The sequence below is a fragment of the Chenopodium album genome, chromosome 27 (assembly GCF_948465745.1).
Source record: "Chenopodium album chromosome 27, dcCheAlbu1.1, whole genome shotgun sequence".
NCBI lineage: Eukaryota > Viridiplantae > Streptophyta > Magnoliopsida > Caryophyllales > Amaranthaceae > Chenopodium > Chenopodium album.
In genome coordinates, this window is record NC_137860.1 from 32,019,333 (window position 1) to 32,043,038 (window position 23,706).

At 32.4% G+C, this 23,706-nt stretch overlaps 2 protein-coding genes across 2 annotated transcripts; both read right to left on the bottom strand.

Moving 5' to 3' along the window:
* Positions 1–737: 737 nt before the first annotated feature.
* Positions 738–5,788, bottom strand: LOC145619335 (uncharacterized). The gene is made up of 6 exons (XM_081674011.1): positions 5,451–5,788; positions 3,958–4,163; positions 2,520–2,811; positions 2,124–2,231; positions 1,283–1,527; positions 738–1,045 (listed from the first exon to the last, which is right to left on the bottom strand). The coding sequence occupies exons 1-6, from the start codon at positions 5,685–5,687 to the stop codon at positions 943–945; spliced, it is 1,191 nt and encodes a 396-aa protein (XP_081530137.1). The 5' UTR covers positions 5,688–5,788; the 3' UTR covers positions 738–942.
* Positions 5,789–11,137: 5,349 nt separating this feature from the next.
* Positions 11,138–13,953, bottom strand: LOC145619329 (putative indole-3-acetic acid-amido synthetase GH3.1). Its single transcript, XM_081674003.1, has 3 exons — positions 13,488–13,953; positions 13,070–13,171; positions 11,138–12,905 (listed from the first exon to the last, which is right to left on the bottom strand). The coding sequence occupies exons 1-3, from the start codon at positions 13,913–13,915 to the stop codon at positions 11,546–11,548; spliced, it is 1,890 nt and encodes a 629-aa protein (XP_081530129.1). The 5' UTR covers positions 13,916–13,953; the 3' UTR covers positions 11,138–11,545.
* Positions 13,954–23,706: the final 9,753 nt, after the last annotated feature.

Sequence of the window (23,706 nt, forward strand, 5' to 3'; positions counted from 1 at the left end):
AGTCTAAATTTTATGTCAATTTAATGTGTCGATTAAAAATGGACTTGGCGTAATCTAATGATTAATTGATCAATAATAGCTTTATTTTTAATCTTTCCTTTAAACGTGTCGAACTGTCGAATAATTAAAAAGGAACTGAATTTGGTCTCTATTTCATAAAGCAGTATACTATCCCTGGAAGCTCAGTCTCTGCAGTCCATGCAGTAAGAGGGTATTTTAGAATTTTACAAAACTAATAAGCATAGCATTTTTCAGAGTTTTGGATCTATATTGCACAAGCATTCATGACTTCAAAATAAAAGCTTATGTTAAGATTCATCTGAATTCTGAATATAAAGATATGTCAAGATAATTACCCCTACCCTGAAGATACAGAATAAGAAAACACAGTATTCATTGAGATTGGGTGCTTAGAGAAGGAGGTGCAACATTTCATGACCATGGCAGCTGACATCGAAAGAGTCGAACTCAGATGGCACCTCAGTCCTCGTGTTCACAAATTTTGTTGCTTGCTAAGCCTTCTAAGACATTAAGGTCTTCTTACTTGAGCAGCACATATAGCAAATTAATGACACAAAACCTGTGTTCATTAATTGAATCACAAGTGCAAGCAGTCAGCTGCTACATTACTGGAATAATCTCAGTACAAAATTTCTCATTAAGTGTAAAACACTGCCTGCCGATGGTTCTGTGAAGCTGGTATTCATAATTATACTTGCATCGAGAGAAGCCAAACGAAGAGGAACATTAGCAACTACATGACATACTTGTAAACAAGATACAACCCTCATTGAGGAAACAGTAGTTGTGCCTTTTTGCACACCATATATTTTCTGAAATACATATAGACAGTGCATTTCAAGGCATGCTATCCCTCATTGTCATTGGGATGATAGACTGACAGCAATAATAGAAAGACCCTTTCAGGCAATTTACTCCCTATCAAGGCGATCGATCATCTTCATTGTTTGGTGAAAGTGAAAGTAAGTCCGTCAGTTGTGTTCGGTATTCAAGACCTCTAACGTAGTGTCCCAACAGCATGCACCTTAACAAACAAAATAAACAAATGAAGCATCTATTAACCATCTTCTGTACACGCAAGGTGCTACTAGCACTCTAGCATAATAGGATGATACCAATCTCTACAATTGAGAAACCTAATTCCAAGACTGATAAGCTCTCTCTCTCTCTCTCTCTCTCTCACACACACACACACACACACACACACACTAACAGCAAAAAGGTCGGAAGGCAAGAGAGAAGATGAGCTCAGAAGACTAACCAGAATATAAGACGTGCAAGATAATCTCTGGTCAGTGAAATTATGGGCTGAAAATTAAGCGAAGTGTTTTCAATAAGTTCTGCACAGTCTTCATTTTCAACATTTAAAGCTCCAGCAGCATTCTTCTCTGACAGAGGAGGGGCCTTTGAGTGCATCTTTGGAGATAATGTTGCAAGGAGACCATGGACAACAGAATGAATTGTTTCTTTAACTTCAGCAGAGGTTGGTTCTGACAACTCTGCCACCTGTACCAACGAGTCAAACGGTAATGAGAAGGAAAGTTTAGTGTGATCATGTTAATCAACAATAAGATTTATATCAAGGGTAAAATCAATGGTACCACATGCTATTATTTCATATATAGAAATTCTATCTCACCCAGCCATCCTAAACCTCAAAATCTACACATCAGCCTGTTATGATTTGGTCTCAAAGAAAATGTGAAATGTGGCAAATCCAGTCAGCATGACTGCATCTGATCTAATATAAACTGGTACTCCAAATCAAACTTTCGCAGTTTACTCTGCAATCCACAAAATCCATGTGATTCTAGTCTTAAATTTAACAGGTTCAATTATGGTAAATTCTGGATGTGGACAGACATATGTCTATAGTCTCTCAACAAACCCATCGAACCCCGACCCCTTCTCAAATACTGTAAGTAATATGGTCAAGTTGTATTCTTGATATAATGCATATATATATATATAAGAAAAAAGCATCACAAATCACAATGTAATAGCAAGTCATATTGATCATAGCCATAGCAAAGAATGACTAGTGAAAATTACGTTTAAGAGGCAGAGATTACTGCCCTAACTATGGCGAAATATTTTCTAACCTTCTCAGGTTGCAATGAGCGCAGGTAGTCCAACAACTCATTCTTTTCCTCTCCCACAAATTGTTGCATCTGAAGAGCAGCATTCTTCCTCTTGACTTCTTTCAGCTCCTTTTTAATCAATATCAAGTAACATTATAAGAAGGTGTCTTACCATCAACAAATAATCAGCATTTTCTCAACCAACAAGGTTGAGTAAATAACATATACATTTCAATAATTCATAATAATTTTGCTCATAATTTTAAAATATTTTACACACTGCTTTGACCGCTATTGATGGTATTAATTTACTAAAAAAAAAAATTCTGGGTGAGGAAGTATTGAAGAAAAGCACATTACATATAAACTTCAAATAGCAGACTAAGAAGCTATCTTGTCAATGTAAAAAAATAATACCTTCTTAGTAGCAGATAACCGAGAACGCAAGTGACGAATGTAGGACTGAATTTCAGGAGTTATTTCACCAATGTCTTCGCTACTGAAATCTTCAGATGGATTTTCAGCAATTTCCTCACCACTAGAAGAAACCACACTTTCATCGGCAACTTGGACTCTTCTAACACTATCAAGTAATAGTTCCTGCAAACCAAGATTGAGGGCCTCTGATATTTGACTCTCACTAGTTTCATCATGAATATCAAGGTTTTTCTCCAAACAAAGCCTATACTCAGCATTTCTTAAAGTATATCTGCAACAAATAAACAAAAGTTGGGGAATTTAGCATACAAGTGAGCTTTTAAAACAAGAATATAAAAGTCATAACAGTCATGCTCTCCAGCATATCAAGATAAAAACATCTTTTGGAAGTGTCATGAAAACAGAATTCTTTGCTAGTAGACACAAGCAATAATTATGACACGCATTAAAGTGCAACAATTACAGCCAGAAGACCCAAAACCATTACAAACATACAAATCAATAACCATTATGTAGAGAGCTATTTACTCTACTCAACTATTTATCCATGCAAATCATAGAGTTCTAACACCCAACAATTAGGCCATATATTTCATCAAAGCTCTCCATTATGATTTTATGAACTATTTCATATCACCATGAATAAAACAGAGAATGGGAGAAGCAGAGCAAACACAAAGATCGCCAATAATAAAAACATTGATACTCTGAGTCCTGAGATTGAAATTTGCTCGCTTCTTTTTTCTATTACACCTTACAATTTGCTAAAGTGACATGGCACTTATCAGGCAGTGGGTACAACAACTGAACAGCTGGTGCAGTAATGCAAAGATTAAGAGAAAGGCAAAATCCACAAATAAAACAACTAACAGAGGATGAAGACAGTATTTTGCTTAGCAACAACAGCTAATGACTCTATGAGAGCAGGCCTTGTATTTCAAGTTGATGCAGAACTTAAGAATGAAGCACCATTTAAATGAAGCGCTACTAGTTTTAACTCTTTTAAGAAGGTAATAGCCATACCATATCAGTAATTATGGGTAACATTATCTTAAATCAAAAGACTCACAACCTAGGGTCATTCTTAAGGGTTTTTTAAGAGGATTCTGGACATAACCCCTAGTAGGCTAGTAGTCTAGTCGTATACATCTGATGATAATGTATTTGTAGATCCATAACTTAAGAAATCCACCAAAACAAAAATGGCATATTTGAAAGCAGAGTTTAAGCAAGAAGGCTTTCGATATTCTAATAATGAAAGCCAATTTCAAATTAATGCCAGGTACCACTATATATTTCAACTGTCATTAGACTTATTTTACAGAAGAAAACGATAATCTAGAGTAGTTCACATGTACATATTGCAATACTCAGTTAAATGGTAAAAGTTTCTAAAATACAGCAAATTCAAACATACCCAGTCATCATTGAAGATACCAGTAATCTGGAGAGAGGTTCCCACAAAGCCTCAACAAGAATTTGAAATTGATTCGAAGGAAGCAATCCTAGCATGCCTGAAATAGTCCTTTTCATAGCATCAATGGTAGTGGGAGGAACATCTTTCTGGATGAGGCTGATATCTAGTGGTTCGATGTCTTGGATCAGATCCAAGAGTTTTGGAGACTGAAAGATCAGCATATGAAAGTCAGAAAGTGGACACTGAGAATCAATTTATTTATTTATTCTTAATTACACATCTATGCCTCACTTTTAAATTCGCTATTAGATCAATATTTCAACTTTTTCCTCCACATTATTATGATTCAAGTTTTTCTGTCTTGGAGATCAGACCTCTGATTTAGCCCCATCAAAATATTGTTCAATTCAAACTGTGCATTTCATTCAGAATTTGGTCTTTCTACTTACTCACCCTAAACTTAATTACTTGTATTATTTATGTATCTCAACTTCTTAACCCCAAGGCCAAAGATACTAGTCAGACTCAACCCATTTCATTTAATAAACATCATCGACGTAAATTGTCACCACAACCTCGTTCCATTAAGAGAATCAACAACATAATTCTCTCCCTTTTAGGCTCCAACTAAATACCTCCACATTTCCACAATCTACACCAGCAGATCCCAATATTTTTATATTTGCCAAGTGCATCCACCTAAAACTTATAGCTAAACCAATTAATTACTCAACTTTTACTTCACAAAATCAAAACATTAAGCTAATATACTGAAAATCAATTAGCATCTTGATGACACATACAGATCAATCCAGGAGCAGACTTAGGTTGTACAGTTATCAAACGTTAATATTGGTGTTCTTTTAATTTAATAATTCACAAACTTTACATATTTAATTTCCTAGATTGCATATCACTATCTTTTGAAATCAAAATAAAAAATTACCCTAAAAAACCCCAGATATTTGATAATTCAATCAAAGAAAAAATTCCTAGCATGAATCCTTACACCTGACAATTCATAAACACAATTACCAATCCTTAACAAAAATCAGCACCCTAAGTATTCGAGCAATCACGAATTCAACAATTAATTAACTAATTAAGTTCCAAAATTCTCAATAATCAATCAAAACAAACATCTAACAAAAATAATCATATGTCACAATTTATACACACAATTACCAATCCAAAACTAATATCAGAACCCTAAGTATTCCAGCAATCACGAATTCAACAATTAATCAAGCTCCAAAATTCTCAACAACCAATTAATCAATCAATAACAAACAAATTCCTAACCAAAAACACCTAACATTTATACATCTCACAATTCATAATCCAAAACTAAAATCAGAACCCTAAGTATTCCATCAATCACAAACTCAACAACCAATCAAGCCCCAAAATTCTCAACAATCAATCAAAACAAACAACAAACAAACAAACAAAAAACAGCTAAAAACATAAAATCAAAATCAGAACAATCTAACCTTAGACCTAGCACAATCAGCAGAATCAAAGTCCTCGAACGACGACGAAGACGGAGAAGACGAAGCAGCAGCAACAACAACAAATCTCCGACATCTTCTAGAAACAACGGAAGAAGAAGTGGTGAGATTGAGGAGAGAGAAAGGAAGAGAGAGACGAGAAGGTGGTTGTGAAGACGGCGACGGTGACGGTGAAGGGAGGAGAGAGAAAGTGGCGGGAGAAGAAGCGAAGGTTGCCATTAATTTAGCACAAAATCTCAACCGTCGTCTTCTTTCTTTCTTCCTTCCTTCCAACTCAACTTTCTCTCTCCTCTTTGGCTGACTTGTTAATGTTAGCTGTTAAAATTTGAGGTACAGCATTGTTCTAGTCATACATTTTGAAAAAGACAATTTTATTACGTCTTTTATTTATTTGCTGACTGTATATGGGTAATTGTTTTGGGGCTTTACGTTTTTATGGCCCAGTGGGTTGTTGGGTTTGGTCCAATTGATTGTGTAACCTTAGGGCCTAATTACCAAATTACTTAAGAGAGTTCACAAGTGATTTTGTCAATTCAGAATAAGGGTCTGTTCACATTTACTAATTGGAGCTGAACTGAACTAAATTGAAATAAATATTTTATGAGAGAAGGAATTTTGGAGTTGAACTGAACTAAACTGATTAGAGCTGAATTGAGCTGAAATTAAGCTGAATTGAACAAGCCCTAAGTTTCTGTTTTACCATTATCAACGAAAAATGTTCAATTTGAATAGCCATTATCCAAATGTATTTTACTAATGAACTTAAAAAATAAAAAAAATAAACAAAAAATTGGAATAATGTGAACCATGTGGCCTAAGAAATGAAAAATGTTATGTGAACGTTTTACATAGGAAAATTAAACTAATGTTGACTAAAATACGCCTTATCATTTATTAACTAGTGTGTGGCCCCGGGCGATGCACCGGGATTTGCTTTGAATATCAATACATATATTATTTGGGCTATAAAATCATAAACTATATAATTACAAAAAATCAGTGAACAAAATGAAATTAAATAAATGCTCTCAAATTGATGTCTTGTAAAGTACAAATTAAAGTATTTAATGTATTATTATTGACTATGAAGCACAATGAAAAGATAGCAAAGTTGGTAATAACATTACTTTATTTGTTATTGGTCTTGTGTTCAAACCTTGTGATAAACATTTTTATTGCAATTGAAACATGTTCGTTCATATTACAATGGATGATGTGGTATATTACGGTGATGTGGCATACTTCTAATACATGTGAAGGGTGCCACGTGGCACATATCTTGTATTAGGAACGCTTTTTAATATATAAGTGGCATACTTCTAATACATGTGAAGGGTGCCACGTGGCACATATCTTGTATTAGGAACGCTTTTTAATATATAAGTATAGAAGTATAGATGCTACACGTTTAATTCATGGGAGCCCCCTTTGGTGTGTGTATTTCTCCAATTTTCAACAATAATATTTTTTAAGCTTTCACTACATTTTTTTAACGATCATTATATAAATATAGGATTATCATGTAAAATGCTATTAAACTAGTAATGCTGCAATTATTTTTTTTTTTTTTAATTGAAAAAAATTAGAAGAAGCATCTTATAATCTCCTTGTTCACTTGTTTTTGTCAGTGGATTTAGCATTCCAACATGGCATGAAAGCCTATGTATGCCTGTTGAAACTTTCAAATTGGGCATATTGCACTCCGTAGATTGTTACATTTGTACCCATTAGGCAACTATACATGTTGCAACTTTCAGCCCATTTAATCATGAAATTTGTAAAATTAATGTATTGTGAGTTTGTGACTATTGTCGTTACTTTCTTCTATAATTACTTTCTTCTATTTATAATTCTACTTTCAAACCTTGAATTCGCTTATAGTACTAATTTTAATGTACTTAGTTTAACTTTTTACTCATAATTAAGTAATTACATGTGAATAAATATACTATTTTTTCCCCTAAGACGTGATGTGTGGAGAACTATATTTTAAAGAGATTTGAAATTTTGTACTAGAACTAACCATGTGAATTCACATTGTAAGGTCATCTCGTAATGTTCAATTATAACTTTATAGTACAATTAACAATTAAGTAGTACTCCACCATTAAGTATGATTAATGTATATCATAATTCATGTCATAATACCGTTCCCTATGCCTAACCATTTGCAAATTAACATTACAATAGCAAACTTAAGTCCTAAATTTATGATTTCATGTAGTAGCTTGAAAGAGCAATTAGGCAGGAAAATGTGGGATTTGGCCTCATACGATGAAAAAGAGGCGTGAAAAGTACTCATAATAGTTTGTTGTAGCATTTGCATGTGATGGACTGACTACTCAATATTAGTGTAGACAATGCTATAACAAGAACACGCAAATATTAACTACAATTCATTGTTGTTTTGGCCATTAAAAGGAACTTTGGTTAGGTTTTATCGTTTTGGCGGACCTTGATTTACTTTCGATAGTTCTTTTCGATCTTTTGCTTTAACAAATTAGAAAAAAAGGAACTTGGATTAAATAATTCTGTGTCTTTGTCTAGCTAGTTTTGGTTTACTTCCTAATCACATTAATATTGATCGTTGTTTATGCGCTAATCATCTAGGATATATAGAATTGTGTAATTAAGTTAACGCCGAAGTAAGGAAGTTCTCAACTACCAGATTTATGGTTGATCTTATCATCTTAAGTACAAGATAACGGTCCAATCCCATCTTCCCATGTTCTTGGTGGTATATTGGATGGTGATACTTGGACATGTCAAATAGGTCCGGTTTAGTCAAATTTGATTTAAATAATTTAAAAGTAAATATTATACTCACTTTATGTCTAAAAATTATAATTACAAAATACAAATATTATTTTTTGTGACAGAGAGAATAGTTATGGATACAAATCCTCAAGTTTTAAATCACAAATAAATGACTCAATTTAAAGTTAGTTTGATCAATTTGAATAAAATCGATAATTCATATTCAATTTCTACAAGGACTTAGAAATTTCAAAGTGATATGTAAAAAGTCGTTTGGTTGACATTAACGTATTTTCATTTGTTGATCCACGACAATTCATCAACCCTAATAGTGAATATAATTATGGGTGTATTTGGTAAAAAGCTTTTCAAAAAGCTTTTAGCTTATTTTGACCTATCAGATGTTTGATCAATTAAAAAAAACTAATATGGGTGTTTGGTAAATAGCTTATTAAAAGAGTTTTTTGGGCTCAAAAAGCTCTTTTAGAAAAAGCTCATTATAAGAGCTTTTTAAAATTAACTTATTATACAATTAGCTTTTTGTCTCTTAATTACACTTAAACAACTAACAATTAATAGCTACTCTGTATTTACCAAACATTTTTATACAATCAGCTAATTATGACCAGCTACTCAAACCAGCTAATACAATCAGCTACCAGCTAATTATCAAACAGGGCCTATCTCTATTATAATAATCTAGAAATTGAAAGCATTATTTATGTGTACTTGATAATCGAGAAGTCAAATGGTTGCACCCATAATCTTTTCCATCCTTTGTTTATCTTAAAAGCACTGGCCTTTGGCCTCCGTTGTTGGTTATAGATATGGAGGCTTTTGAAAGTTATAGATATGAGTCAATCACATCAGCTAAACTACCAGCATACCTTTAATATGTTGATCAAATCAAACATAAATTTTCAATCGGTTCATCATAGCAATTAGGTACATAATTATCATTACTTAATAAAAATGAAGGGAACAAGATTTGATTGTGAATGACAAGCCACAAAACTGAATGTTTTTATGGAAAGCCAAAAGATCAATTATGCAAATATGATATATTTTTTTATTTCTCATCAACATTTCATAATTATTATCCCTTCTCTAAATTTCCAATTCAAATATGGCCGACGTTGTGCACTAATTGATCTGAATACAGTTTATTCAAACTTTTACAAGAAAGCCGCCATACAATTTTTTTTATAGTGTGTTACATAATAATGTCATGTTAGGAGTAATAGTACCATTTAGTTTGACTATTTGTCGTTGAAGGTGAGCAGAAATGGCAACATACTTTAGTAAAAACTACTTTGGTTCATTAAACCATCAAATCATGTTGTAAGACTCGTAAATATGTATTATGATCTAATGATAATTACGGAGTATTAATTAAGCTCCTTAGTCGTTAATCTATACTTTGTACAAAAAATATAATCCTTTTGTATCTAGACATAGTATGTATGTTGAGAAAAAAAAGGTCACATATGAGTTGGGAGTAGTTGTCAAGCGTAAAAAGTTAAAGGAAAAAAGACTAACGTATAAGATTGATGATCTGAGCTATTCTAAGTCCCCAACTATCACCTAGTATTAGTTTTAAGATACTCACTACGTTGATATATTACATGACTCTCCTCCAACGTCGTGGCTTGGCGCCTTGGCCCAGCAAATATTGCTCTTAGTTTCATCTCATTTATTCAAAGCATTTCGAGCCCCCTTTCATTACTAGTTCATTGAATATCATCATCATTATTAAATAGTAACCTCCCTGTGCTCCCTCTATCCAATCCATGGAACCACCATTCTACTAGCTCTAAAAAATTGCATAAAACTTGTGTATTAAGCAGCAATAAAAGGAAAAAAGAACATTAATAAACTAAGGAAATGCCCATTTGATCTATAGATCTGTATATTATTCGAATTGATTTTTGCTATAACATTGCATATTTGTAAGTGTGTATGAACTCATTGAGTATATTTAACAATGATACCTGAAAATTGCACATATGATAAGTTACCAAAACTTATTTTATGTGATAAAATAAGCAAAAATATATTGAACATGACATGACCAAAAATTAAACACCTAAACACTAGAAATAATCAAATTATTCCATTTACTACCTCCGTTAAATGTTATGTGCAACTTTAAAATATTTTATATCTCACAAATAATATCCTAAAGTTGCACATAACGTTTAACGGGTGTAGTATTTTTACTTTTTATAAAGTTTAACGATTCAATGCTAAAAAGTTAAAATAAAATAAAATTCAACTGAAAAGGACCCTTTTAATTATTCTAGATCAGACCCCTCACTCTATGTGCTCTTGGACTCTTGGTTACGTTGAGTCACATGCAATTTTCTCCTTTACTAGCTAGAGATATGTTAAATATTAATTATTTGAATAATTTCTTCTTAAATAGGCTTTTGTATACTTGTTTATCGACTTTAATCCCATATCAGCCATATGGACTTTTCCTATTTGTTATATTCAACTTTATAAATATTTGTTGTCATTTTCATTTGAGCTAGATTCTCCTGAGCTCGTGTATCAATGTATGGAGGTTAGGGGGAAAAAAACATTATTGTTAGGGACAATTTGTTTGACTTATCAGATCTGAGATTCCCTCCTAGAAAACAAAGTTTTTTCCTAACCTTTTTACATGCTTAAAAAATATGACAGATGCACATCTTCACCACTCACCTCCATAATTTCTTAAGGATATTTTAAGGACCCTAAAAACGTACATCTCATAAATCAATCATTATAGCTACACAGGTAAACGCTTGAAAGTAAAACCACTAGCCATTTGATCTTATGCACAAGTAGACAATGAAGGGCAAATTCGTGGGTTTTCCACCGTTTTCACTAAGCTTACTTGTAACTTTTTCAATGCCACACAATAGTAAAACCGCTATCAAATACAATGTACAAGGAAAAAAGCAAAAACAAATGGAACATTAAAGCAAGTTACAATTAGATACTGATTGTCCAAAAGACAAACATGAAAATTACTTTAGATTACAAAGCCTTTTCTAAAGGCCAACAACACTCCTTTTTTTTACCAAAAGAGAAGGTTAATTTAACAAAGCTTACACGTTTTTTTTTTTACCACAAACTTCCCCAGCTCCCTAAACCAAACTAATTACTCACCCAAAAGGTTAATTACCCCAAAAAAAGAGGTAAAAAAAACTGTCCAGAAATCAAAAGGGAAGCAGAAGTTAAAAAAAAAAAAAAAAAAAAAAAAAGGGGGGGAAAAAAGAAGAAAAAAGAAAAGAAATCTTCCTAAGATCTATTTTTGGTTGAAAGTGCAATATTCACCTACGGCGCTCTGGAGTCCAATGAGGTAATCTGGGGCTAAAATGCGCCGATAAAACTCTTGAATCAAGTAGCTCCATAATTGGCGTAAAATTCACACATCTTGGCACTTTGTACTGATTTATTGACGCACCACGTGAGATTGCATAGTCCATAAGCTCCTCAAACGTACCACTTTTAACAACCCGTATTTCCAACGCCCCTATTGAGTTATCCGCAACTCGGCCTTGTCGGTACACCGAGTTTAGAGACTCCTCCATCAATAGGCAACATTCGTTTAGTACATGACTCGGGGGCGAGTTCCCCGAGTCTTTTACTAGTAACTCCCAGTAGATCACGTAGTGACCTGGGATGGTTGTTGTGTCAGCGTAACTCGTGTACTCTACTACACTTGTGTTGTAGTCTTTGAGTAGTTGTGTGGCACTCTCTACTGCTCTTTGTAACTCGGACTCGTCTGTTTTGTCCGCGTCAATGCTTAGGAGCACGTTCTTACGTCTTACGAAATGGAACTGAGGGGCCGAGTTGTGGAACCCGGTGACTCTAAGGATGTCACCAACTCTGTAACGGTATAGACCGGCGTATGTGGTGATCACGAGCTCATACTCTTTTCCCACCTCGACATCGACTAGGTCAACGAGTTGCGGGTCGGTGTCGTGGGCCGAGTCGAGTGGGAGGAACTCGAAGTAGGCCATGTTAGGCATGATGGTGTAGGAGACTTCGGAAGGTTTACACATAGGGTTTAAGTTTAACCCAAAGTAACATTCGGATGACGCATACATGGTACATGCACACGGTAAACCCCCACTGTAAAAATCCAAAGTAGGAATATACTGGGCCATTGCCCCGGTAACTATCACATCAAGGTACTTGGTGTTGGGCCAGATTCGGGTGATGATTCCTTCCCATTGATCCTTCTCACACACCTCGACAATAAAATCCGCCAACTCCGGGTCGGGCTTCATAACCCGGCCCATAGCTGATCGGATAGCCGGGTCGGTAACCTTTGAATTAAGGCTCCCGTCCCGGATATCCTCAGCTAGCTGCCTCCAGTTGAGCTGGAGGAAGCGGATGGCCCGGAGTAGACCCGAGGCAAATACCGCCCCTAGACGTAGAACAGACTTGCGCTCGTACATTCCACACAACATCTGAGAGTACATGCTCTGGTAAGAATCCGAGCATAGAATCGCCTCATTCGGGCTAGTATACACATTATACGGGTCGTAAGGACGGGTCTTGAAATGCTCACTCTTGTAGTAGCTAGTGAGAACGGGTCGGGCCAAAAGCCCGCCCGGAGTCTTGGTCTCCGATTTCACAAATAAGAAGTAAAGTCCTTTTCCTTTATCAAGTCCTGGCACGTACCTGTCACGTGGAATTATAGTTGAGTCAGTTTTTGCGATCCCAATAATATAAATATGATTGCAACATAAATTATTAGGTACAAATACCAAAGTATTGAAGTCAAAATTTAATTTTATGATTAAAAAATAAGTGTATATCTTGAGAAACAATTAATGGTAACTTACAGATTCATGACAGGCATTAGAAGGCTGTAGAGTAGTTGACGGCGATCTAATTCTTCCTTGATTGTTGGCATCAGTTTCCTTTCTCCAGCTGATGTGCCAGAACTGCAACATAAATTACTAATATATTTAGTTCACTCTTCAATTAATCACATCTTTTTAATATACAACAAATGGAAAACATAAAAAGGTCATAATTATTATTAACGTGTCTTAGTGTCTTAAACACGTACAATAACCACTTTTCATTTAATTACCCACATGTTATATACGGCTAAGATGTGACAAACTATGACCTAACCCAAAATTGACTGAACCAAAATGTGTAAGTGTGTAACATAGTACTTGTACATTAACACGAGTCACAATATAATTTAGTTGTTGTACGTGGTCACATTATATGTCAAAAATAAAAATATACCTAGTGAGGAACTCGGAGATGGGGTGAGCGGAAAGGATAGGGGATCGATCGCCATTGGCGATACGTTGAATTTCAGGTTGAAGATCCTCATAAGTAACCATAGGGAGTTTAGCCTTAAAAGTCTCCCTATCATTAGCACCATTGAGCTTAAAACGCTTAAGATACTCGGTGTTAGCGTTACGGGTGAGGATCTCACCCAACACCTTCTCTTGTATGATATCGGCGTTGCGAGTCATATCCTCAATGAACTGAAGAGCCTTAGCGTCCTTCTCGCAAACGGGCGGGCCGAGTGGCGAAGACAAAACAGAATCAACGGCCATTTTGGTGTTAGCTAAAAGATGCAATTGTTTAAATTTGTAAAGGGTGTTTTTGTAGAGGTTAAGATTTACAAAGGAGAAGTTAAAATAAATGGAGAGATTTTTGTGCATACGTTATTATTAGTTAGTATAAAAAAAGGAAGAGGAGATTTTATTTTTGGTTGAGGAGAGGAGGGAAGAGGAATGGAGGTATATATAGGAAAAAAAATATAGATGAATGGACACGTAAGATGCCACGTAGGAGAGAGAAAAAACGGAGGGACAAAAGGGAGGTGAGAAGGAAGGTGAGAGGAGCAATAGAGGGGTCGAGGAAAGCGACAGTGTAGGGTGAAAAGGGGGACAAAGTGGGGGCCCGGACACGTGGAAGTAGTCAAGAGGAGGTGAGCATGTGGGGTTAGGTGACTGCCATGTCAGCATAGTACAGCCTGTAAATTAATAAAAGAAAAAAAGAGAAATGAAAATAAGTAAAACGCGTCACCGAAGCGCACGGCTGGTTTGAGGGTGCAGGTGTTGGACGGAGATAAAGACGGGAAGGCGGGAGAACTCGGCAAATTTAACTGTAGTTTACGAAAGAAAGATAGAAACTGAAAAAGAGTTGTTATCAATTATCATCTTAATAATACTAATAACTCCCTTGGTGTACCCCTCACGTGTGGTGATACATGTTTGATGAGACAACATGGTATGGGACTATGGGGGGAGAATTTTATTGATTTGGGGTTTTTTGTTCGATGATTAACTTTAACATATCACTCACAATTAGGGCCTGTTCTCGTTGACTATACTCAGCTGAACTGAATTTATTAAAGCTGAACTAAACTGAATATTTTATAAGAGAAGGAAATTAGGAGCTAAATTGCTGAACTGGACTTATTAAAGCTGAAATGAAAATAATCGTATGAAAACAGGCTCTTAGTGGAACCCTAAGTAATAAAACGGCACTATGTCCAAACAAATTTATAAAAAGGATCAATAAGCAAGATATTTTAACTAATTTGCTTTTTATATTTTAAACTATAAAAGAATGTACAAACTTGATTGATAAACTTTCAAAATTAATACTCGATCAATACTTGAAACTCATTACAGTCTAGACTAAACCAAACCCAAACACAGTAACTTATAATTAAATTTTGTTTGCGTTACTCCCTCCATCCTTTAATAAATACCGATTTTTCTAATTAAATGTCTCAAAATAAAGTGTACATTTCTAAATTTATTTCGTATACCTCGTATAATTATCGACATACCAATAACCCAAAACCGAGTATAATTTATTTAGGTTTTTCAGTGCGGCAGGGGTTACTTAGATTCTGGGTTACTTGTATTCTGGGTTACTTGTTTATGGGATTACTTGTAGGCTTGTAGCTTAGATCGATGTTACTTGTAGGATGTCAACTACATTGCTAGTTGCTAATAGCAATTCAAGTTACCTTCTAATTAACCTCCCCCCCAGACCCCTACTAAGCTCCTATATCAAAAAATAAATAAAATTGTTATATCAATGTTCTATGAAATGAATCAAATGATATATATATATACGGAGTACAAATTTTGTAGGTCGGTCTAAGTTAACAATGTTATATGCTTGTCAAAAAAAAAAACAATGTTATATGAAATGATATATATATTGTCAAAGTTAAAAATTTTGGTCCGTCTCTAGTTAAGTGGACTAAAATTTTGTTTATTTTAATTTGAACTTTTACTCGGGTAAAAACCTTTACTAATATTGTAATTTTTTAAATATGAATACACGTAGTTCATACTATTTATAGCACTCCGTAAAGCTAGTTAATGGCCTAGATACTGGCCTAACAATTTGGCACCACTAATAATAATAATAATTATAATAGCAAGTTGTTAGTTTGCTAGCTAGTCCCCTCCAAAAAGGGGGTAAATAATTTTGTTTTTTTAACAAAAAGAAATATTCTTTGTAGGAGATCAAAATGAACTTTGTAATTTTTTTTTTATTTTTCAATTGGATGCATAAAAAAGATTTTTTTTTATTTTTTTTTTAATACAATTGTCATAATGATGAGAGCTAGCATCCCATTACTTAGCACAGTTTATTGAAGTAACCTATAATGGATGATAATCTTAATTGATCATATTAATAACAATCAAATCTAATCAACACATCTATATTTATTACATGCACCGTAATATTTAACACCTAATTTTTTTTTATTACTAACTTAGATGTTAAAATACATGTGAACAAACTCCGATCCATAAAGTTCATATCACCTTTTCTTAGAAGATAATGTAAATCAAAAGTTGACAGTAACACGATAAACCCTTAAAAAGTTCCATATAGACTAAACACTAGCTATGTATTCGTACTACATACTTTGTATAAGATAAATTATAAAAAGTACTAAAAAGAAGATTGATGTATACAGTACAAGTTTTAGTAAACAGGAGCACGTCTTAAACTATAATTAGTTAATTGATTGATCAGTTTGATGGGACAAACAAGCTTAATAATCCAACGTTAGCATGTTTTATATTATGATCAATATTTTAAATTATCTTTCATAATCTTTGAAAACTATGTACTGGTATTGAAGTATTAGGTGGTGTAGTGGACTGAGGTAGTGCTGTTGGATTGCTGCAACCAAATGAGACAAAGATAAGCGTATTACGTTTTCTTTTGTTTATAAATGCTACGTGGTACATGTATTAATGAATATTTATATTATCACTTTCAAGTGTTCATGGAAATTAGTATGTAACACATATCTTTCTAATAGTACAAGTATATTTATTTAATTCTAAAAGGCAAAGCATGCCACCTTTTTTTGTCCTTAATTTGTCAAAGTATATATTTAGGCGTAATACTGAAAAAAAAAAAGTTTTATTCTTAAAATAATATGAAATACTTTTGGATCTAAAGTACTTAATAATTTTTATGTTTATGCACAGTAATTTCAATATTTATCACTATTTTAATACAATTATTTTACTATAAAAAATAATATCAAATTGCAAAATAGGATGAAAGTTCTGAAATTACAATTTTTTTGAATCTTTAAAGAAAACAGAGGAAGAAATGCATGCACGATTTATAAAAATAACCATGGATTACATTACAAAGTTATAGATAATATTACATTATTGTATTATATGACTTTGTTCCCGCCATAAAATAAATAAATATATAAATCTTTGTTGAATGTGTAAAAATGAATATACTTGCCAAATAGAAAAGAAATATTATTTAAAGTAAGTATTAAATTAAATACTTCTCTAAGATGCTTTAAAAAAAAAAAAAAAAAAATCTTTTGGAGGAAAAATTTTTATTAACCAGGTTATGACAAGTGTCATTTCTGGTTTCGTCTTTAGTACAGGTATAATTGATTGATGATTGATGTGTAATTATTGTCCGACCAAAATACTTGTAACAAGAAGTAATACTCGATATGTAAGATGTAACAATAGGAAATAAAGGTTGAGTCTAGCAAATTTCTACCATTACTATAACTATGTATAGTAATAACTTACTTTTTTTTTTATTGATTTATTCCAATTTAATTAACTACTCCTTTTGTTTCGCTTTCGATTTGTCTATTCACATCTAATTAAGGGCAAAAGATAGGGGATGGACGACAAAAACATTGCACCCCTATGTTTTGAATACAAATAGGGGAAAAAAAATTGTTAGAAATAGGTTAAATGTTTTACTTGGTCCCCCTAAATTATGTTACCCTAGATTAATTTTCTGATTCCGCCCCTATATTTCACGTGCATGATTCCTTAATCTTTATGTGTATAACAAAAATTATTCCACACTCCATAGTAATTTGGAAGGAGGATTTAGAACCATGGTATAAATAAAGGTGTACTAGTTAAAATTAAAAATGAAGAACAAAAAACAGTTGGTTCCGTATCTTGTAGAAAGAAGTCTGAGCTGCTTGTCGCTCTCTGGCTCTAATCAGAAGTTGTTAGCTCTTGTCCCTAAGCTATACCAAGGATTCTTATGTTTGATAAGACAAGTATATAAATATTTAGTACTCGTATATATAATTAATTCCTCAAAAAAATGGAAAGACTTTAATTTGGGACAAATATATATAAGTTTGTCGTAACGCAAATGATGCAATCATGTTTCTTGATGATTTATAAGTGCCCTATTTATTTATATGAATTATATCTATATATCTAATATCTTGTTTGAACACTGATTGAGGCCAATTATTTGATTCCATTTTTATTTTATAAATTTGTGCATGTTTTCATGTTTTTTTCTTATGGATTTTTCTTTTTGTTGGATAGTATGGAAATAAATATATGGGTAGGTTTTGCAATTATAATAATAATTCTTGAAATAAACAGATGTAAACTGATTGTATCAATACTTTGGATTCCCAAACCAAAGTTTATTCTTGTAGCTAGTGACAATTGATATTGTAAATTTTCAAGTCCATGTCGATAATGAAGATTCTCGGACAATTTAATTAAGGATAGTCTAGCTACATCAATCGGCTACATGTGAGTTGCAACTAGTTAATTACCCAACAATGAAGAAAAAAAGAAGATTGAATAACATATAAGTTCCTATAACGTTAATATTTTAAATGTGATGATCAATTAGATTAGCTGTTTAAAGTCTTGAGGGGTGGTACTGGGATTAATCCCGTGCACAACATTTGTCTTGTGGCTCTCTGTATAACAAAAATAATTAATACTATGAAAGTAGAGTTCTCCAAACTCTTTTACAATCTACTAAAATTAAAAATCAATCGGCATTATAAGCACCAAAAGGAATTAAATAAATAATAAACCAACACCATAGCATGAATTTCGAACCAATTTCAAGGGCAATCTAAGAACAATTTCGCAGGCCACCAAAGATATAAATGAGTTGTCTAACAAATGGCCATTTCCTCCTTTTAGGGGTCGTACAATAGGACACAATTATAGTTGTACATGTACATATTGTTATATTGACCGTCTTCCAATTCTCCAAGATACTAACTTAAACTAATCATAAATTATCTAATTTTTATTAGTATAATCTAAACAACGACTCCCTAACTATGATTAATATAGTTAATCAACCGTCACAATCATAGCTTAACTAATTAATTTTATAATATAGTTTAGATTTGAAAATTAAATTCGCAAGGACCACGGATAAATAAATATAGAATATAGTCCACTTCATGTACATTATTACCCATACATATTATTTGTTTGAGAGTAGTCTTAATCTAGGGTAGTTACTACTACAAATCTTAGCTTCCTTTGCATTGCCTTCACATGATAGATTTTTATTTTTGTTCATATAAAAAATGTACGTACGTCATTGTGCTAGAGATAATGAGATTAAATATAGTACGGAGTTGTTAGTATTAGAGGAATCTCTTCAAAATTGCTCATTTTTATTAGCAATTTGAGAATTGGGACCAATAACGAAACCTCCCTAGCTTTTCTAATTTATAAATCTTCATCAATTGAAAATGATGGGTTGTTAAATTACCTTATTGCCTAATCTTAGTTTCATGAAGAAAATATCCTTGATAGAATTGACAAATAAACTAGGTTAATTGGATTGGGAGTGCAATTAACTTACCTGTTATATTAATGTGACAATTAGTAATTTTCTTTATAGATTATTTGGCATGGTTACTAAGAAATTGTAATGTTCAGACTTATGGAATACGTTCATCAAAGATTTGAAGATATATCTAGAAAACCGTAAAGTCAACTACATCATTTTAGAATAAAAAAAATTGTATAATAATTTAAAAATAATATTCATTTGACTAGAGATGTTATTTATCCATATATCCGTCCCATTAATGTAAAGCTAAAAGATATCTATTATTGAACATTAAGTATATGCAAATCGCTATGATGTTCAATTTAAAATACTGTGTGTATACGGAGTAGTTGGTAATCAAGCAAGCTAAAAAGAGTGTTTAGTTAAGTTAGTCAAACAAGTTGGTGCCTCAATAAATGCACCATTTTAGTCAATATTCACCATTTTTATAGCTATGTATGTTAAAGAATTCAAGTTAAACTCTTTTCTAATCAACTCGAGCTAGTATATATGTATGCAATAATCTTCAACATATATATCGAACAAGTCCAAAAATTATGTAACTATCATCGCATCGACCGATTTGACATAGCATAACAACCAGTTGCATACTTATTAATGTGCTATGTAACGTCGAAATCGTTATTGTGTTTAGGCATCAAACCACATACATACATACGAGTACTATAAACATGTAGGAGGTGTTGAGAGGCAAATCGTGGCATTTTTGAAAACTCAATATCTTGAATTCTTGCAATTATAATTTAGTGGTGGAAATATATTGTATGCACCTTTTTAAAAGATAAGGTGGTAGAAAAGAATTAATTCTCCCAATCATATGAAAAAAGCTATGAAATAAATTAAAGGGGTCCTTTATGCTTCCTCCATGGTAGACGATCATTGACCTCTTCCACTATATACTCATGTGTTATGCTTCACTTATTAAATTATATATATATATATACATATCCAACTATATATATATATAGTATATGCATATAAACCCACTAATATAAAGTTTATGGGTTTATTTTGATGATTAAAATGCACCTTTATGCATATGATCTTATAGATATATGTGGCATTTATATGTTAAGCGTATGTACATTTTCATGGTCTAAAATAATACACATTACATGCATTTTTGTGAATTTTGGCATGTCCAATCTCAATAATAAAAGAAAAAGTTTTGAGTTCTATCTACTATATGTCTATATATCTGTCATGCATTTAGGAAAGTAGATATTAACCTATATTTATCAATTTATGTAATTATATATGTATATATAGTATTTATTTCTAAATTTGTAGTATGGATGATGAAGGTAGTAGGACCTTTGATGCTTTCAATTAAGGTATGAGTTGCAAGGAGCATATAGCACATTTGAGAATAATTCTCGTCTTTTCATATGATTGGCGTGGAGATGGAATTTTACACACACACACACATTATTTTGTGTTGGATTTGAAGAAAAAGAAAATTTGTTATCTAACACTTTATACTGTCTTTTGGATTGATGGATGATCATATGGATACATATATGATTTGGTGCTTTGTTTTGTACGTACAAGTGGTACAAAAGTAAAGTGGTTTATGATTGAACTTTTCAATCTTATTTTGTGATTGTGTGATGGGGAGTATATGTACGTAGTTATGTAACAAGTTTATATCTATCTCTTTATTAATGATGCTGGTTTAATTTCTACCTCATCTCTTGGGTAACTTAAATTTCTTACACTTAATATCCGGTAGTCTTGCACAATCTTGCAATTATGATGATATAGACTTAATGGCCCCGTAGTTGAAATTGTAGCATAGATACAAAATATATTAAAGTGAGAAATTAACACCACCCTATTGAACTTTTAAAACTATGTACGGAGAATGGAGTATACATATGGAACAAGAAGTATACAAAGAAGACCATGCGTGCCATTGAATAGATTTGTAAATATCTAGTTTATCCCGTAATTATAAAAAAAAAAAAAAACATAAATCTGAGTTGTAGTTAAAAAATTTCTTGAACTATATCAATTTTAAATAGAAAAACTTATTTATTAGTTTGGAGGGTGACTTTAAAATTAACTGTCAATATAGTATAAGTTATGAGACAAATGACAAATAACGAGTCATTTATATTCTCTTATGTGATGGATCATGCATACATATAATCCAATTCTAAAGTTCATAATAGTACTAGTAACATTTAATACGAATATCTGTACTTTGATCTTTTAGGTGGAAATTAATTTGCAAACCACTAGCATAGTAGTATATATACGATGAGATCTTTCAAAAATGATCTTTAAATTTATATCAACTTCAAATTTTTGGACCAGAAAACGATTGTACAGATAAGATTGAAGGGAAAAAAGAGCTGAGAGAGTAATGTCATGTTTTGCTACTTTTATTCATTGTTGGCATTTTTTGAGAAATTTTCCTCTAAGATCATGACTTCTCAGCAACAACCCCCATTATAAGAAAGTGATGCAAACAATGTACTCTTTTTTTTGCAGTTTTGCACGTTCAAGCTAAGCAGCTAATGGACCACTAAAGTACTAATTTGATACACGGTGAAAAAACACTACGGAGTACTTTGCGTACGTCATTTTCTTATAATATTATTTACCTTATCTGTCTAAGCGTCCAGATTCACTGATTACATTGTCTAGACGACTGAACCTAACCCTTACTTACGATTAACAATCAACTGAGTATAATTTTACCTTAAAAATTCGATTGGCTGATATTAAACCCATCCAAAAGCATCCAGATTCACCAGTTACATAAGTGGCTAGCTAGACCTAATCATCCTTATTTAATACTTACAATCAACAATAATTTCACCCTAATAATCCATTAGTTGAAACCATCCAAGCATCCAGATTCACTGTACTATTTACATGCATATGATTGTCTAGACCTAATCACACTTGCTTAATACTTACAATCAACTACGGAGTATAACTTTATCCTAAAAATCGATTAGTTGAAGTGTTTTTTTAAACTAACCTATATTCACTGCCTTATTGTAGTACGGAGTACAATTAAAATATGTTTAATGAAAATCTAATATCAGACAGTGACATTTTTCGGACACTACAAAATAGTATATTTGATCATCGCACTGTTATTACCTAACGGGGATACTATTGTAGTTTGTTATACTATTTGATGCATAGTACTTAGTGTCTGAGTGTTGGGTTGGATTTGACCAAGTATAAGACTGGACAGAGGTGTCTTTATTGAAAATTTTGTCCAAATGAGATGCATGAAGATGACATTTGATTAGTTGCATGGGCAACAAGTCATTTTCAATTTAAAGCTAATTACTACCATATATGCGTAACCATAATACATCACGCTTCACGTTACTTTCTTTGTCTAGATTTGGTGTCTTTCTTGACACTGTGTTTTAATGTTTCAACTTTTATCTAGAATAAGTATCTTAATTTGTTTGCTAATTGAATAATTAATAGACTATGGAAATTTTCTTAATATATATTTATAATTATGATACAATCAACAATATTGTACGTCGACTAATTTTTTTTTGTTATGGCCATGTAGCAATCTTGCGTCATTATTTATTTGTATATTGATCCTTTTTTTTAAGTATTAATTAAAATACATAGTACAATACTTAATTTTATTATGATGGTAATTATTTAGATTTATTGTAGGTTAATCATATTTAGAATTAATAAAGTTAAGCTATCTACAAATAAATATTCAATTAAACACTGGAAAAAGTTGTCCCATAGACTATGAGACAAATATGAGTTTCCACAAAAGTATATGGTCTTTCTTTTATATGATTTTTTTTATTTTTATTTTTATTTTTCATTTTTTCAATTTACAACTATGCGGACACCCGAGATAATACATCTTAAACCTTACCATTAAATTTTTCATGCATTAGGGAATGTAGTGATATTAAGTACAAATATATATAAAGTACAAATATCATCCTTTAAATCAGAAATTATTATGATTAGAAGAAAGTCATTCAATCTAATCAGTGAACAAACTTAATTATTATTCCAAATTTCCATTCAATTATGAACAATATTATAACAAGTTAACAACAATTGTGGCTTGCACTAGCTAGTACCGTGGTACGTGATGATGGTGTTGCATAGATGTTGGAGTTATTGTTTTTATTTCGGATAATAGTACCGCGTACAATTTTCAATGGCTGCTAACAACTTCAGTAATTGATCTTTGCATTACAAATCTTTATTTATCATGTATCTGAAGTACATACTTCAAGCCACATGTTTTTTTTTTTTTTTTTTTTTTGGTGCACATGTATTATGATCAATATTATTAAGAAAAATACGTACATATGAATTA